Source organism: Hylaeus volcanicus, chromosome 1 (assembly GCF_026283585.1).
Source record: "Hylaeus volcanicus isolate JK05 chromosome 1, UHH_iyHylVolc1.0_haploid, whole genome shotgun sequence".
NCBI classification, from domain to species: Eukaryota; Metazoa; Arthropoda; class Insecta; order Hymenoptera; family Colletidae; genus Hylaeus; species Hylaeus volcanicus.
This window is the reverse complement of record NC_071976.1, coordinates 8,310,871-8,327,798: the sequence shown is the minus strand read 5'-3', so window position 1 is coordinate 8,327,798 and position 16,928 is coordinate 8,310,871. Positions and strand designations below refer to the sequence as shown.

Below are 16,928 nucleotides of genomic sequence, written 5' to 3'. Positions count from 1 at the left end.
GTGGGCGACGGAGAAATGATCGGCGTTAGAGGAACCCGCTGAGGTCGAAGCGAGAGAAAACACGTCCGAAGGGAGAAAAAAAGGTGAGAGGACCAAGAACGCGACCAGAACGTGAGGGACGAAGAGGACGAGGAACGTGGAAGGTGGAAAAGAGGCCGAGGCAGAGACCTACATATTCCGTGGGGCCAATGAGAAGGCGCAATATGGCGGTACAGTACACTCATCCTTTTCCAACGCGTTCGCCTGATCTCGGAACGGAGCGCAGCGCAGCCAGCCGTCAGTGGGAGAGGGATAGGGGAGGTGGGTGGACGAAGGTAGCTCCGATGAGTAGAGCGCGACACGACTCAGTTGCTCACGAGCATTCGCCAGAGTAAGAACCGAATCATGGCTGTCCGTTCGAAGAATACCGCGGGTGTCGTGCTCGCGGCGTGCCGTACGGTGCTTCTCGTGTTCGTCGCCGTTCTTGTTTTCGCCGATGCCGATCAAAAGCAGTCGGGACTGAAGGTCGAGAAGCTGTACGTGCCGGAAGTTTGCGACGCCAAGTCGAAGATCGGTGACCAGCTGACGATGCACTACACCGGCACGTTGCTGGACGGTACCAAGTTCGACTCAAGGTCAGTGACACCCTCCCACGACAATCGCTTCCACCAAGTCGGGATTCACTTCCTGTTTAGGGAATGCGTGAATCCTCGTAACGATCAGCGGAACAGTGTACGATTTTTCAACCTAATCGCGCGGAACCAACGTGCCCGGACTCATGGTGGATTTTTCACGATAACGAATGAAACTCATTCCTGAATGCTTTAAAAAATGATATACTAAAATAAACCGTTAAGGACGAACTTCAAAATTGAAATCGAAGAAAATAACATTCGTCGGTTCGTTAAGCTTAATCGTTAAGTACAATCTTCAAAATAGAAATATAACGTTACTTAGTGTACAATCTTTAGTTGGCTACTAAAGAAGTGTTTTGTGTTTTTAAAATCAATTTTACATTATTTACTTTTTCTTTCGTAGTATCATACCGCCACGTCATCTAGTCAGCTGTTGAGTATCGTTCGGAGTAGAAATCCAACTGGAGCACAACTGGGAGGTTGTGCACAGAATTGGAGTGAATTTCTCGTGGTGATAAATTCCATTTCTCGTTGTGTATATTAAAGTACAGTATGTTCATGTTAAAAGTATTTACCTCGATTCGTGACTCGCAAAGTGTTCCCGAAGAAAATTCTAAACGAGGATCGAAACGCGTGTCTAACAAAGATACGCAATCGCTTGTAATTCATATTAATTTATTCATTTGGCATTGGCATGCAACAAGCGACATAAATAACTGCAGTCTGAGTTATAAAATGAAATGGTACTCCATTTTACAGTGAACGAGGATAACATTATTTCGACAACTGTTGAATGAAGATGTGTTAAGAACACGTGTTAAGAATTATTCGCTGTATTTGAAGACAATTTTGCCCATCTCTATTTGCCTTTCCTCGTGGTGTTTCGACCGTACGTCATGTGATGCCATGTGTGCCTCGTGTTTCTTAACTTTGAGAACAGTACGAATAAGGAACTTTCTTCGCAAAAGAAAACCGAAGACTCCATTTATTATTACCTCTAATCTATGAATTCGTACCTCTGGCTCTGCTCCGATTTAAGCTTATGTTTACATTTCTATTTATACGTTTATTCTCTTAAAGGTTGCCGCGTAACCGTCGACACGTTGATTTAGTAAATAATCGAACACTGCTCCGATATTACCGATCATAATCAATTTCACACGCTGTCGTACGTATTAACCAGGGAAAAAGAATTTTAGAAAATTTCTAAACCCTATTTCCTGTATATACGAGTTGATCTGCTCCATTTTCCCCGTGCACGTGTCAAGTATTGCGTGTCAGTGGCTTTCTTCCAGTGTCTCGACGCTTTTTCCTTGAACGTTTAAAGAGGTCGTCGGGTCGGTGAACGAGCACACGTTACTTCGGAAGGTTATGGTTTCGTGAAGTTCGCCAGTCGTGTGGTCCGAGGGAACTGGTGTTCCAGATCCAGATGTTAAATATTCGCGTACACGTAGGACGGGATGATGTCAACGAACGACGGTCTCGTTTCGTACCGATTACGAAAAGAGGTTGAGTAGTTAAGGCTCGTTTTCACGTGACGTCAAGTCGTGTCTTTTAACGCTGTGGTGTATCGAATTTCATGACGTTTATCATCGTGAAAATTCTAATATCGTGTGGTATTCTTAGTCACATGTGTTACGTTTATCATGATATCATTTTGGAAAGTGAATCAAGTTTGTATTATTAAACCAGTTATACTTTTACGTTTTTTGTCAAACATAGATAAATAGTTAATTATATTTCAAGTTTTTTTTTTTTATATGAATCACCTGTTACAATATGCGAATAAAATATATATTGCGTTTTTACTTTCGAATACATTTGTTTATACTCACTTTACTGCGCCCTTTTCGTTACCATTATAAGTGTACGGTCAATTTTATTAATATCTGTACGTGCTCCACATGAAGCATAAAATAAATGAAGACTGATTGGGTTAAGAAAAGACATTTAAACCGAATCGACTAAATATTCCGTCGACTAGGAATGGGAAGTACGGTTGGAGAAACGACCTCGGTGACGAGGTTGCACCTGTGGTACGGAGTATAATTAATTCATCTGATAAAATCAAACCGAAGGTTCGTACACCGTCGAGCCAAGAAAGGATATTACGGAGTATCGATGATTCGTAGTCCAGGCCCCTCGAATAGCTCGAACTAGAAACGCTCGTAAATCGTAGACGTTCCAGAAGGCAGACTTTGAGTTTCTGTTTGTACGAACAGTCTCTTGAAACGATCGATGACCTCGGTTGAAATTCGATCGTATTAGGTTGTCCCGAAAGTTTCTTTCGCGAGTTGCATTCAATTATTTTATGTGGTCGTGTTTCTATAAATAGACAATCTAATTTCATAGATATTCATGTTTGTAACAGTAATGGAGCAAAATGAATCGTGCACAATTCAGTAATGTAACATAAAACATAAACTATTGTGCATGTATTACTTATTAATAAAGCGAAAGAAACTTTTGGGACAACCTAATATATCCTGGCTAGCCCGTATGTTTACACAAAGGAAGCCTTGAATGAGACTAATTAGACACCGTCCGGTTCGAACGACCCATTTTGACGATCAGTGGTCTACCATACTCGAAGTTGGGCGAAAGACTTGATTAGGTACAAATTTACGACACGAAATGGAATGCAGACAACTTTTGCTGAGTTGTTTGTTCGATAAGAAGAGTATTATAATTTTTACATTTCGTACTAAATGAATTAACACCAAACTTGCCATTACTAATCAAATGATCGTTTTCATAGTTGCAGATAAATGATGAAATTTATGTTGTTTAATGTTCATGACATTTATCAGCTTAATTTATCATACATTTTTAAATTGTGCAATTTTTTATACGCGATATATGAATTACATACAATTGTCTCGTGTATTATTTAATTTAGTATTAAGAGAAATATTTGTCACATTTAATTGAATAATACAACATTACAACATCCAAAAGACGAAACATATGGTACTACTTTAATTTACATTTCTATTTGTCATCTGTGCATGAAAATATGAATTTGCATAATCATCCGCATCCTACTTGCAACAGTACCGCTTGTAAACGTAGCAAACGAATCGCTAAATGCTGCTTCCGTTCGTTATCAGTTACTCGAATTAAATTTCGCCTATCTCTGCCCGTATGGTTACCAGGAATGACGTCGACGTAGATCAACGTGGGTCTGTACGATGATTGGGCAGGATGGTTAAACGTTGACGGACTCGTTCGAACGCGAAACGTGGTCTCGCACGATTGGAGCGCATGATCTGCCAACGTGGACACTTTACTCGAGGAACGCGTAAACACATGACCCGACAAGTGGTCTGTTAATGTGCTAACGGAGTTCGTGCTTTTTATACCGCGTGCGTTTTATATATCGCAATTTTTATCGAGTCCGACGCACTCGATCATTGTGCCAATGGCGTGATCATATTGAAATTTTTAGCAGACCTCACCGAGAACACTCGTAACTCAAACATTTATATGTATATATAGATTTTGACGCAGCCGTAAATTTTGTAATAAATTTCCTGCGATAGATCGAAAACTCTTTTTTGCTCTGTTTTTTAATCGAGTTCATAGATATTTTATAGATATTCTCACTGAAGTATGTATAGGTGTTTGTGTGGTGGTAAAAAATATTTACGAATGATTGTTCCGTGAAGCGCGGAGAAAGTTATTGTTCGAATTGACGACCAATCAAAAATTAACCTCCTAGCACGTGCCGCGGGGTTTATTTGTTAGAATTTGGAGCACGCGCCGTAACTTCTAAAATAGAAGCCTGAGTCAGTATCGATAACGGGATATCTCAACAACGAAGCGACTCGAGCGTTTCGGAACGCTTGAAATCGGATTTGACAGTAGGTTTACTTACGCTCACTGTCGTCCATTCTACACAATTGTTCGCAGAATTAATTGCTCGTCGATATGGAGGCGACAAACTTGCTATCGATCGTTAATCAATGGCGATTTCTCGTGAAACGTGGCGTTCTCAAGCATATGCTACTGACGAATCGAAAACTTTATTTTTGCAATTTGTAACAGAAACGCTAGCCTTTTCTAATCCTGTCTTTGTACTTTTTTTTTGTAGAATCTTTGCAAGAGAAAATTTTTTAACTAATCGATCATTGAAAAAAATCGTTTATTGGATAGCTGTGTATATAATATTTAGTAAATACTTGTGCAACATCGTCGTACAAAAATGAAGCAAAATTCAGGAGGCAAGAGAGAAAGAGAATTTTTGTTTTTTTTTTCAGTTACGACAGCAATGGAATTTTTAATTTCTTTCACTAGTCACGACAGCGATGGAATTTTTTACTCGGAGATATGATTGTTGAAAACCTCTTCTGTATCAGTGGCGCTGATAACCGTTGTGATAATATTCGTTAAGTATATTCGCGAATAAACGAGACCTTATCGCGCATTCGGGCGACCTTCATTGCTAGATTAAATAATCATACTTTCTTGGCTGACTGTGGTCCTAAGATTATCGTGCTTGGATTTTTCGTGCTCTGAATAATTAAGAATGACTTAATAAGCTCGTGCAAAGGGAAATAAAGTTGAAGAGTGTAATATTTTTCGTACTTAAGAGGCTATTTATATTTCTATGCTGCATAAATAGATGAACTTTAACATAGTTATCTGTTGATTCTTTTTCTTAGATAAATTATTAAGGTTGTTTCTTTATTATAGCGGATTAAATCATGCTGTGTATATAATCGTTTCTGCGTCACGGTATTCATTGAGTTGCTTTTAATCACTTAAACAGTTCAATGAAATTGACAAATTATTTGTTGTAATGTGACTACCAAAATAAAAGGATTCGAATGATTTTTAAGAGACTGGAAGTCTTGGAAAATATGTATTTCAAGTTTTATTCGAAGATCTTCGAAAATCTAAGAAATGAGAATATCAATTTATTTCTAAGGATCTAAAAGCAAGATAATCTTGCATACCTAATATTTTGAAAATTCAATTCTTTTTTAATTAAAACATTGTACGACGAAATTTGAAAGCAGTTTCTCTCGAAACGACATTTTCCGACCTGATCGAAGCAACATCTCTGGAACCAATCGACTGATAGACTCGAAATTTGACAGACATATAAAATAAATGTCCCTCTATCGATCAAATAAGATCAACTCGATATCTGTGAGAGGTTTCTCCTTCGCTTGCAAGTGCTCCAAAATTTAGCTATCGACTTCTTCCATTTTTCTACTTCTGTAATATATTTGGAAAACTATCGAGTGAAGAAAATTAGTAAGACTATTACTCAAAGTATGTACTCTCGACACACTCGCGACCAGCTGATGTTTTACGTTTCTAATACCGAGTACTGATGTAAATAATAAAAAATGTTTTGAAATATCAGTGTTGTAAATATATAATGTATAGAATAAAAAAATTTTCATAATATTTTTATAACCAGAAATGGAATTTGAAGTGCATGAATTCACGTCACATATTATTAGTATCGCTAGGAAAATTTCCTAAATGTATACATTCGTTCTTTTTGGCTTGAAAGGTGGTTCGATGTCTTTACAGAAAACTTTTGTCGGTCGACGAGTAACATATTGTCGATTATTGTTTTTTTTTTCACGGACGAAGTAGCTCGCGGAAGGGCGCATCAGCGCTCTTTGTGATTCAAATTCGATATTACCAGCGAAAACTGCGGCCAGCGCGCTCTTTGAGGTCGTAATATCGCGCGAAATTATATCACGTTCGGATAAACGTCCTCGCGCGCTGCGCTCTCGTGTTTTCATAATCATTTCCCTAAATCATCGCTCGTTAAAACTTCCGTGGAACGTTTCGCCTTTTGCGAACTCCGCGTTTGAACGTTTCCTCTCTCTCTTCTTCTCCCCCGTTTCTCCCTTTGGGGTATATCGGTGTTTCGAACCCGCTCTCTCGTGTGTTGCTTTGACGCTGAGATTAATAAAAATGTGAAAAGTTATACGCATCGGTTTGAAAATTCTCGCATGCATGGCTTTCAGCGAACCGGGGCATTGCCTTTGGTCGATTTTGTTTAACGCAGTCGCTGCAAGAAACAAGAATTAAATTATTAATCGAGATATTGAGCTTGACACGTGAATCTTGTATTGTTTCTTTTACGATCAATACAAGTTTTAGTTTATCTTTTGCGAAAGCAATTTTTTGGCTAAACTTGTTGGAGTGTTAGGAGTATTCATAATAAAACATGCGGAAATTTTGTGAAGTTACTAGTTAACATACAACTGATTATCCTTACTGCATCATCCATAATTATTTCTGAAAAACAACCTTCAAGATGCAGTATTTTATGAGTACTTACATCTTCGTGAAAAAGGAAAAACAATCTTATTTTTTCTTTTAAATTTTGTATACTCAATTCAAAACTCATAATTCTAAATATAGAATAAATTGTATGAAGTAGTATTACATGAACAAATAACTTTATAGTAATTACAAATAATAATTACAAATAATTACAAATGTAAATTTCAGCATTTACAGTCATAAGTATTAAAATCGTGTCATTTAATTTACAAATAAAAACTGTTTATTTTATACTTGAGTCAAGTATCCAATATGTTAATTGGAAAACCGGTTTTTCGATGGCAACAAGTTCCGATCGATACCGATAAGTCTTTAGTCTTTTTAGAGTTCCTTCGTCATGAAACGGATTTTAGATTAATCGTTGGCGATCCCGCGATCAATTGATGGGTTCTTTGGTGCAAACTGGATCCTGATGGATTGGGGAACGATAATGATACCCGACTCGGGCGACGCGTTGCCGCGTTTAAATTGTTTCGTGGGCCGTTACCGATACCGTTAATCGTGGGGCCAGCGAACGCACTCCGCCGAGAAAAGTTAATACCACGTTTGGAGGTCATGAGCGTCGGTGAACTCATGCGGTACCAATGGAATGTGGCGTCTCAGTACGGGAGTATGAAGCCTTCTTATGGTTTTGAAAGAGAACTTCATGGTTAGGCGGACGCGTTGAAAAATATCGGGAACATGTATTATTTACAATTTATCTACATATAATCTAATCACATATTATGCACTATTACTCTACATGCTGGGTGAGTCAAGTAAATGTGATAATTGATATAAATCCGATATCAGTGCATTCAGAGAAAAAGGTGAAGGGTCAAAAGATTACTATAATTGTGAAAACAAATTTTTTTAGAAGTGCAATGGTGCATGTGCAATCGATAATTGCATTATTTTTTTAAATGGAAATGTAAATTTTTAAAATGAAACTTTTTATCGCTCGATAGAGTAAATTTGACTAAATGGAATGCATAACGAAGAAGACGAATGTTATATTTGGAATCAGGGTTCCCAAAAACCCCTAGATACAAAGTTTCATCAAAATCGAATCACGTTTTGCGTTTTGTAAATTATGAGTTCAGATTTGAAATCAGCGACCCCAAAAACCCCCTTGTACCAAGTTTTATCCAAATCCAAGCACTTTTCGCATTTTGGTCTTCTATACTGGAGCCGCCATTTTGAATTTCTTAATTTTGAGTTCAGATTTGGAATCAGCGACTACAGAAACCTTTGGATACCAAGTTTCATTCAAATCGAATCATTTTTCGCATTTTTGTCTTCTGTATGGGAGCCGCCATTTTGAATGTCTAAATTTTGAGTTCAGATTTGAAATCAGCGACTCCGAAAACCTCTGTATACCAAGTTTCATTCAAATCCAAGCACTTTTCGCATTCTGGTCTTCTATACTGGAGCCGCCATTTTGAATGTCTAAATTTTGAGTTCAGATTCGGAATCAGCGACTCCAGAAACCTCTGTATACCAAATTTCATCAAAATTGTTCAAAAGGAACTCTAGGTATTCAAGGGAAACCCCATAAAGGTGATTGTTGACAACTCTTTGCGGAGTTACCCCTTCCACCAAGAAATACTACGCCAGGCCCTGTGTTTACGATTTTGTCTACTTTACTACTAGTGCGTACGCATTTCCGGGTATTGATGTAGGACAATCAGTCATTCATAAATCAATGAAATAGGCTGTCATATAAGGTTTTCGATAGGACACTTTGAAGTGACATAACTCAGCGTGGAATCATCCGATTTTAATCTAACAAAAATCAAATTGAAGGGCGTAATTTCTACTATCTAATAAATAGTTATTATCATTGTTAGATACTCTTAAACAATTGTTTTTTTATGTAAATGTATGTAACTTAAAAGTGTCGTAACTCGTCCAATTTTATTCTAACAAGACTCAAATTAAAGATCAGAATTTTTAGTATCTGATAGATAGGTACTTTCTCCTTAGTCTTTTCGTCATTCTACGTAAAAAAAAGTATTAAGGTAAAAAAATAATTACTTTTTCAGATATTTTAAACTATCGTTTGTAGTGAAAAATATGCACCCTGATTCTTGTATGGAACAGCCATTTTATGGAAGCTTGATAACCATCTAGTCAGTGTAATGTAGAAACCTTTAATCAAATTCATTAATTTCACGCCAATTTTTGGAACCAAAGCTGCCAGAATAGGATGGTAATTTTTACTTTTTCGCAATAACTGAAAAAGGTTACATGTGTCGTTTCTGACATGACCCAATCAATTCTATCGCTACAAGATACAGTTCCATCTATTTTTACAGAGAGAAACATATATTTTTTTCATGCGAGTCTGATGCTTCTCGTTATTTTACGTATGAAAGCAGCAAGGTATGGATATTGAAATGTGAATAATTTACGAGATACGGCAGTATCGATTATTCAAAGTACCCAGAGCACAGGATGTTGGAATAATCGATTCTTTGGGTAATCTTGGATGACTAGGTTTTAGAGGAAAAAAAGATCGTTTATTATGTAACATTCGGTACGGTTTAAAGTATAGAAAGTTTACTTAACTTTGTTTAACTTCATAAAAAAATGACAGCAGGAGCATCGTTAATAATCGATTAATTAAAATAATAAGTTGGTCAAGTCGACCAAGTTAGCAGATCTAGCGTGAAATTTTAAAAATGTCAACTTACCATATAGGTTACATCCGTGGCACAGAATTGCTTCCAAAATATCGTTTACAAAGGGATTTTGTTTGCGTTAAACGCACATCGATAGCTTTTCGAAAACCTCGTACCGAGCGGACCTCCGCTCGGTGACGCGCGGATAAAAAGAAGAATTATTGTTCAGTGTAACTTTTGATTCCCGCGCTTGTTTGGTGCGCTTGAATTGATCCATTGAGCCTAGCGTTTTCCGCCTCGATATTATGCTCTAGTTCTTTTTTTTTCCTTTTTTATCGCGTGACTCGCACAGAAAAGTGGTCCTTTCCGCGACGAAAAATTCGCCCGGAATACGCACCGCGCGTTCATTCGCCTTTTGTCCGCCGGGTTAATTCATGCCCGCCGCGGATTGTTGCGCAAACAATGTTGCCAAATGTCGTACGAAAACCGCAGTATGCATTGTGCTTGTTTTCACGCATAAACAGCAATTCAGTTTACAGCGAGAGGCGAAAGAAAGTCCGTCGTTGTTGCGTACGGGTTGGAAATAGCATGAATTACGGGAAACCAACGTTCAGAACGTACGTGAAAAGAATAACATATTCGTTTTTCTTCCGGCTATTGCTCGACATTCATCGCGTGTTTTCTCAGCTGTTGCTTTTTGTTACAGAATGGATTGTCATGCGGTTGGTTCTATCTTGGAATGAATTTGTTGGTTATTGTTTTAATAATTGCGGTATTGTTTGTCGAATTTTATTTCTCATTTGACTATCGAATAGCTTGATTCAAGAATGTACGACGTTTATCTGAATATTGGAAGAATTTATTACGTTTTAAAGTGTGAGAGATTAATTCCTTTCAGATAATATTCGCAATTTTTGACACAATTATAATCGTTTAGGGGAAGCAGCTCTTTTTTTTTGTTATGCCCTCCCATGGCTTTAATTTTCGAGACAGTTATATGACTATCAAACAGCAAAATCAGGTACAAAAGAAAGTTTTCCTTTGTCATATTATTTAAGGAAGACATTCCTTCCATCTAAACAACTATATATAATCCCGTCGTTTTAATCTAGAAAAAAAAAGTCGAATTACAAATCATCGTACATTTAAACACATTTCAGCATTCTAAACGCTTCGTTACTTCTTTGTATATCGCTTTCAGACAGGCCTGATGTGTATGCTCGTTAGCCAGATTCAAGCAATTACCCGGTTAGTTCTTTTTTATACAATTAAAAGTAATCCTCATCTTGCGTGATCTAATCGCCCAAGTAAATTAGTCGCCACGTATAAAGCACTGTAACGACAGCAGGCCTTCGAACGTAGTCGCTTCCAGTGGGAAGGAGAGAGGCAATTACACGGCACGAGATTAATTCCAGTCCTTTCGCTTTGGAACACGGAGAAGAAAGTGAGTCAACGACGCGTTCGCGCGATTATCAAAAGCTTCGGGAGCCTTTCTTTCCGGATGCTCGTTGCTCGTCGATTGCCACTTGGCCCGTTTCTGCCGCGACACATACGCGCCACGATTTCATCCATTCTTTCCAATAAGCTTCGCAGTTTCGTCGAGCACCTGCTTATTGTCACGCGCTATTGAGCGCGCCCGGTTAGCGAGACGGCTTGTAAGTTCGCCAGACGCTGAGTGCATCGCGAAATCGACGCGGAAACAATCACTGTTTCCTTAAAAAAAAATATATATAGAGAGAGAAAATCAAATATCGTAGGATGCAATGCAATGCTTGGCGTTTTAATCGAGTTTGCTTTGTTTGCTACTTTTGTGAGCTGTCTGAGATAACACCTGACTACAATAGAGAGTTGTAACAAGCTAGAATAAACACTTTTCTCACATATGTTTCTTTGTGGAATTTGTTTTGCTCGAAGATGACAATAAGAAATAAATTTACAGATGCTTTCACCTAGTATCACGAGTTTCCTACAACTCAAAGCAAGGTGCAGAAATTGTAACGAAATAATTGTTTCTAAGAATATCCCAATTACTGCACGTGATCCGATCCAAAAATTCACCTAATGTTTCGGCACGCAAACCAATAATCACAATAACCTCCATGATATCAAATCTCGCGCTTGCCCTTTAAAAAGAATCCAAAGTTCGTCTACTTCCCTATCAAAGACACAAGGGAGAACCCTCTTAAGCGGGTTCTACGTGCGGTGGTTTATAGTTGCCCGTTGAGGTTACGAAAAAATGCGCGTTCCACGTCTGGTTCGCTACAGGTTTTATAAGGTTCTTGGGACGCAACACCCGTTCAGACATTCCGGTCCCTTTCGCCCTTTCACCCTTTCACGGGGATGGGGTGGAGAGGCAGCTGGTGCCACAACCAAGGGCGAAAACGTTGGCTCCATTTGGCACGACTCCGCCAGTTTCCTCGGCCACGGGGCTGAGTTCTCAGCCGAGCACCAAGTTTTGCACCACGAGCCGCCCGTTCCCAGAGCGAATCTTCGATTGAGTTGGTTTTTGTTCTGCGAACACACCGCGCTGTGTCGAGGCCATGAAAACTGTATAAGGAGTTCCAACTATGTAGTGTAGAAGTGTTATCAAAAAACCGAGCTTTTAGTTATGAATATTTCTACCATTCGCGGCGCAAGTCAGCACAGATATATGTATATATCGTAGTCTGTGTGCACTAGCACCACGAGTGGACGAAATATTCATAACTTAAAGCTCGGGATTTTGATAACAGTTTTCTAGTAACTTTCGTATGGAGTTGGAACTTCTTATACAGTCTTCATGGTCAAGGCTTTAATCTACTCCCACCCTCGTCCATTCTTCCTGTGCATCCGTTTGCCTTCTGTCTGCCGCGTATTTCTCCGAGGCGCGTCGGATGTCAACCTCTGATGCGCATCTCCTAAGGTGCGTTAAGTAGGTGTAACGAATGCTATGTTGGCACTATTGAAAATAATGGAGCGCACAGGGGAGAAAAGGAAGGAAAAATTGGGTGGGAAAAATTGAAAGAAAATTCTGAATTTTAAAATGAACAATCGTGGGATACGATGCATGTAGTGCTTAATAGTTTATTGATTGGTTAATTCGGAAAAGTCGGAGTGCAAAGGGTTAACCATTTGTGCTCTAGAGGTAACTCTCAGTCACCATTAGGTTTCACGCAGCAAATCTACAATACCTAATGTTTTTTTAGGTTTAATTTCTTTGGAGCTCGAAGTGTCGATAAAATGTTTGTCGGCGAGGTAAAGGTGACCTTATTCTCAAATCTAGATAGGTTAGAATTCATGGCAATAGAATGCTAAGAAACATCTCGAGTTGCTGGTAGATAGCAGAAAATAGGCCTCGAGTGCAAAGGGTTAAAATATATTTTATTATTTTTAAAGACGCAGTATCCATCACAAGACCTCTCTTATTACGAAATTTGCTTAAACATCTCTCAGTAACAATTTAGCCATGGTTGACGACATCATAGTTCGGAGAAGTTTGAATTCGATACAAGGACGCTGTAGATTGCTCGAGAATTCGGCGAACGTAACGGAAGCGAAACGCCAATAGAAACTTAATCGGTGCTTCACGGTGTTTTGCGAATGACGGGCGTCAATCTGACGACGCCGACGCTTTGCATAACCGTGCACGTCCCCGAAGACGAGCGTTGTGTACACGTTCGACATGCGATCGGTCATGTCGCGAAATAGAAAGAACCTGAGAGAGCCGAGGAACGAACAACCGTACGCTAGAAACTGACACAGACACAACCTCGATAAAGCAGGCATCTAACCCGACGGTGGCTTAAACATATAAGGAAAATGATATCGAAGGGGAAAACAAGCTAATAGAAAAACGAAACCAGAGATAGGTTTTCGGGTTTCAGGAATTACATCTTTTTGTCAGAGCCAGCCACTTTCTTGTTTAAGAAATGATAAATAATGATGGGGAATCAATCTTAGATTAAACTCTGTTGTATTCCGCTTGATTCGTTACTTTATTATTATTATACAAGTACAACGTCGAGCGAAATTGAACGAAGTTAACAAAGGTATACGCGTGGTACTGGCTATAGATCCTCGTATCGAGACGGTTCAGACAATTCTGAGTTCAAAGGGAAAAGTAGTGGGCTTTATAGGTTTGGGAAAGATAGAAAATGAAAGGATAGGAATTATCTTAAATGTAGTGGTCAGCAAAGGAGAGGTAGCGAGGTCGAGGTCCGGGATGACTAGTCAGGATGAAATCATTAGTTATCGAAGGAAGAAATTTGGAATGTTTGCTGCTGGAGTTTGACGGAGGATGAGAAGAAGAGAGTTATCTTAACTAAAGCTAATACAAAGATTATGTTGGCATACAACAACTCCTGTAAATTTGTTTATAGGGTTAGCATAAAAAAAATGGCAATTAGTAAATTGCCAAGTACTTGTGACTCAGTAACATTTTTATGAGATGCATACTAAATACAAATTTCGAATAACAAATGGAAGACAAAGAATTTTGTGATTTGTTGAGTGAAATTATATAGTGACAGTGCGTGCACCACTATTCAAGAGTTATATTTTTATTTCCTCATTGTTAAATGGTCTAATCTTATATTAAATAAAATTTCATTTTTAAATTCGATTATTATCGTACAAGTAACAAATAATACGTTGCCTTCTATTTGTCATTTTAAACTTTCATCTAGATAAGAATGTTACTCGTCTCTGGTCGATAACCACAGCTGGTAAATATATGCATGGAGCGCGGACGTGTGATGAATAAAAGAGGTGATAGCGTACGGCATCACAGGCCAAGGCAAGGAATATTTTAAAGCGGTTAATGGAATAGTTAATTGCTCGAATTGAAAGTACTCCGCGGACGCGTTGACTTTCCGTCACACGTATCAGGTCATCCTGTAAATTAGGCGACAATTATTAACAGTCGTTAATCGACCATATATGTATACATACTCCCCACTTTCTAAAACGCTTATTCGTCTGCCCATTAACTTTTGTATCCATTATTCATCACTCATCCTTAATTTTATTCATTTTACAAGAATTCTTTGACTTATGAAAAGAATTTAATTAGGTAAAAAAGAGTTTCAACATTAATTTTTCAGCAAACGAAGCATCGTATAAAATAAATTTATTGTATTTCTTCGATTCACTTCTGAACCTACAATAACTCGATTTTTAACCTGCAATAACTCGATTTTTCGTTTTTGTTTTAGGTAAGTCAATAGCACAGAACGTATTCGAATCTCCGAAATAATCGAATCTACAAATAGTGTCTAAAGAAACTCATCAGAGGTATTTACTATAATTAATGACTTATCATAAAGGATTTAAAAGGATTTAAATTATTATTAGGCTATCCTCTAAATATATTCCTTTGAATACGCATTGACTACTAATACGTGTAACCAGATCGGAATGTAATCACCACATGTTAAGTGATTGGACAAAATTATGCTTTCGATCGTTGATACTCTATCATTCTCGTCGAAAATTCGATCACGGACGCAATCATAACTGGAATCCAACGGAAAAGATCCACGATAACGCATGTGCTGGGTAGCTTTAACGCGATTGTGCAGTGAGATGTATAATTATGGCCAGCTTATGTGATCCCATTTGCCGCGCATTTGTATAAGAGCTGGGTACGCGCCTCGAAGCGTGCGCGCAGGCAATATTACCAGATTTTACTGCACGAGCGCCCCTTTAGGTTGATTCCCTGTCGCGAACGAAAATGGGACACGTAGAATGTAACGAGATCGGATGCCTCAGGAACGACCAGATTGCTTGGGTACTCATCAAGATTGCTGCGTACGCGAAACGTCTTATCTTCTCGTTTTACTCGTCGCGCTACGATTAAATCGCCGGCGAGATTGCATTATGCAACGGGAACGCGGATCGCGCTAAGACGACCAGTTCGATCGAGTTTACTTTCGCTTTTGAGCCAGACGTGCGTCTCGAGAGAGTAACAGCTTCTTCCTTTTGCTGGAAAACGTGTCAAACGTGATCTATCGTGGATGGTCATCCAATTTCTTTGGTTACTCGACGAGTTAGATAATTCCTGTTATTAGTGTTCAATTCTTGGATCTTCAGAAGGAATTTGAAGGCACGTGTGCTCTAATTTTGGCGTGCATGCTCTTGTCTTGACACATGTGCTCCAACCTTAACACATGTGCTCCAACCTTAACACATGTGGTCCAACCTTAACACATGTGTTCCAACCTTAGCGCATGCTGTCGCATATGTACAACTTTTCTTTTTGTTTTCTGAATTCCTACTGAAAAAAGTGGGCTTAAAACAGAGAAACGGTTTTGTCGATGACCCTAATTGACGAATCTAAGCTTAAATGTCATACTTTTATTATTCCGAAGTTCGCTTGTATTTAATTGCAAGATTAACTTCTTGCCAGTCATTGAAAAACTAAATATGCAGGAGCTTATTTTCTAAGTTGGAAACATAAAACTATGTAAAGTTCACAAATTACTCTACATATTTTTATACACAAAGTAGAAATCCAATAAGTTAGGTCAAAAGATTATTAATTGTCCACCAATTGCTTCGAATGCATGAAAATGAGTATTCGAGTTCTGATTTACCTTAAAAATTGCCGATGAACATAGATTACAAATTACAGTATTGGCACAGGAAGAGACTAAGCGCGATTAAAGCTCGAATATTCCATTCACAACCTCTTAAGTCTCCTAAGGGTTCCCGGAGTGAAATAGAGAGTGATAAGGCAGGACGAGGTTCAGAAAATTGTATCTCCGTGTTGACGTAGATAAGGTTTCGCATTTTAATGCAAATGTTTGCTCAAAGGAAGCACATTTAACCAAAGGGAGATTGGTAAATTCCATTTTCATCCGATTATTCGTGACGCCTGTCATATTTCTGCGCTATCAACGCCGAAAGAAATTCAGATCGATGGGAGCTCTGGTGCTTGCGCGCCTAAGTAGCTTATTATTTCGTCGCGTTCCATGGATGGGACGAAGCTCGGCTTAAACGTGTTTATCGAGGGACGCTGTTGGATCTATGCAACGCGTAACGAGGAAATCGCGGTGGATATTAACGGGAATTCGAAGCTTATTCTGTTACACAACGAGCACTAATTGATCTTATTTAGCGCGGTTATCGCGTGGACCGCGCCCGATTAGATCCGATCTGCGGGAATCGAATCGTCGGGATACGTCGTCGAGCGCAGCTTGTTCGTCGCAGATAACTTGTTCTTGTAATTGGCAGGCCGTGAATCACGGAAATACGTGTGTGATCGATGAAGGTTTGCCGTCGTTTGGAAACGAGTCGTATCAATTTTGCGTCGGATGCTCCCGTGAATTGATAGAGTCGACCGGTTGTCGTCGGTGTTGGCAAACGTGTAGCGACTGAGGGGAGGTATAGTGATCGAACATTAACCGAGCATGCTTGG

The 16,928-nt window shown here is 38.9% G+C and overlaps 1 protein-coding gene across 2 annotated transcripts in view; it reads left to right on the top strand.

The window, feature by feature from the left end:
• The first annotated feature begins 322 nt into the window (after positions 1-322).
• Positions 323-16,928, top strand: part of LOC128874211 (FK506-binding protein 2) — a 124,916-nt gene continuing 108,310 nt past the window's right edge. The window contains exon 1 of one of the 2 annotated variants that reach the window (XM_054118700.1): positions 323-614. In XM_054118700.1, coding sequence (XP_053974675.1) covers positions 385-614 — 230 coding nt within the window. In that variant the 5' untranslated portion in view covers positions 323-384. The remainder of the gene's footprint in view (positions 615-16,928) is intronic. The other variant, XM_054118709.1, reaches the window with a different exon arrangement.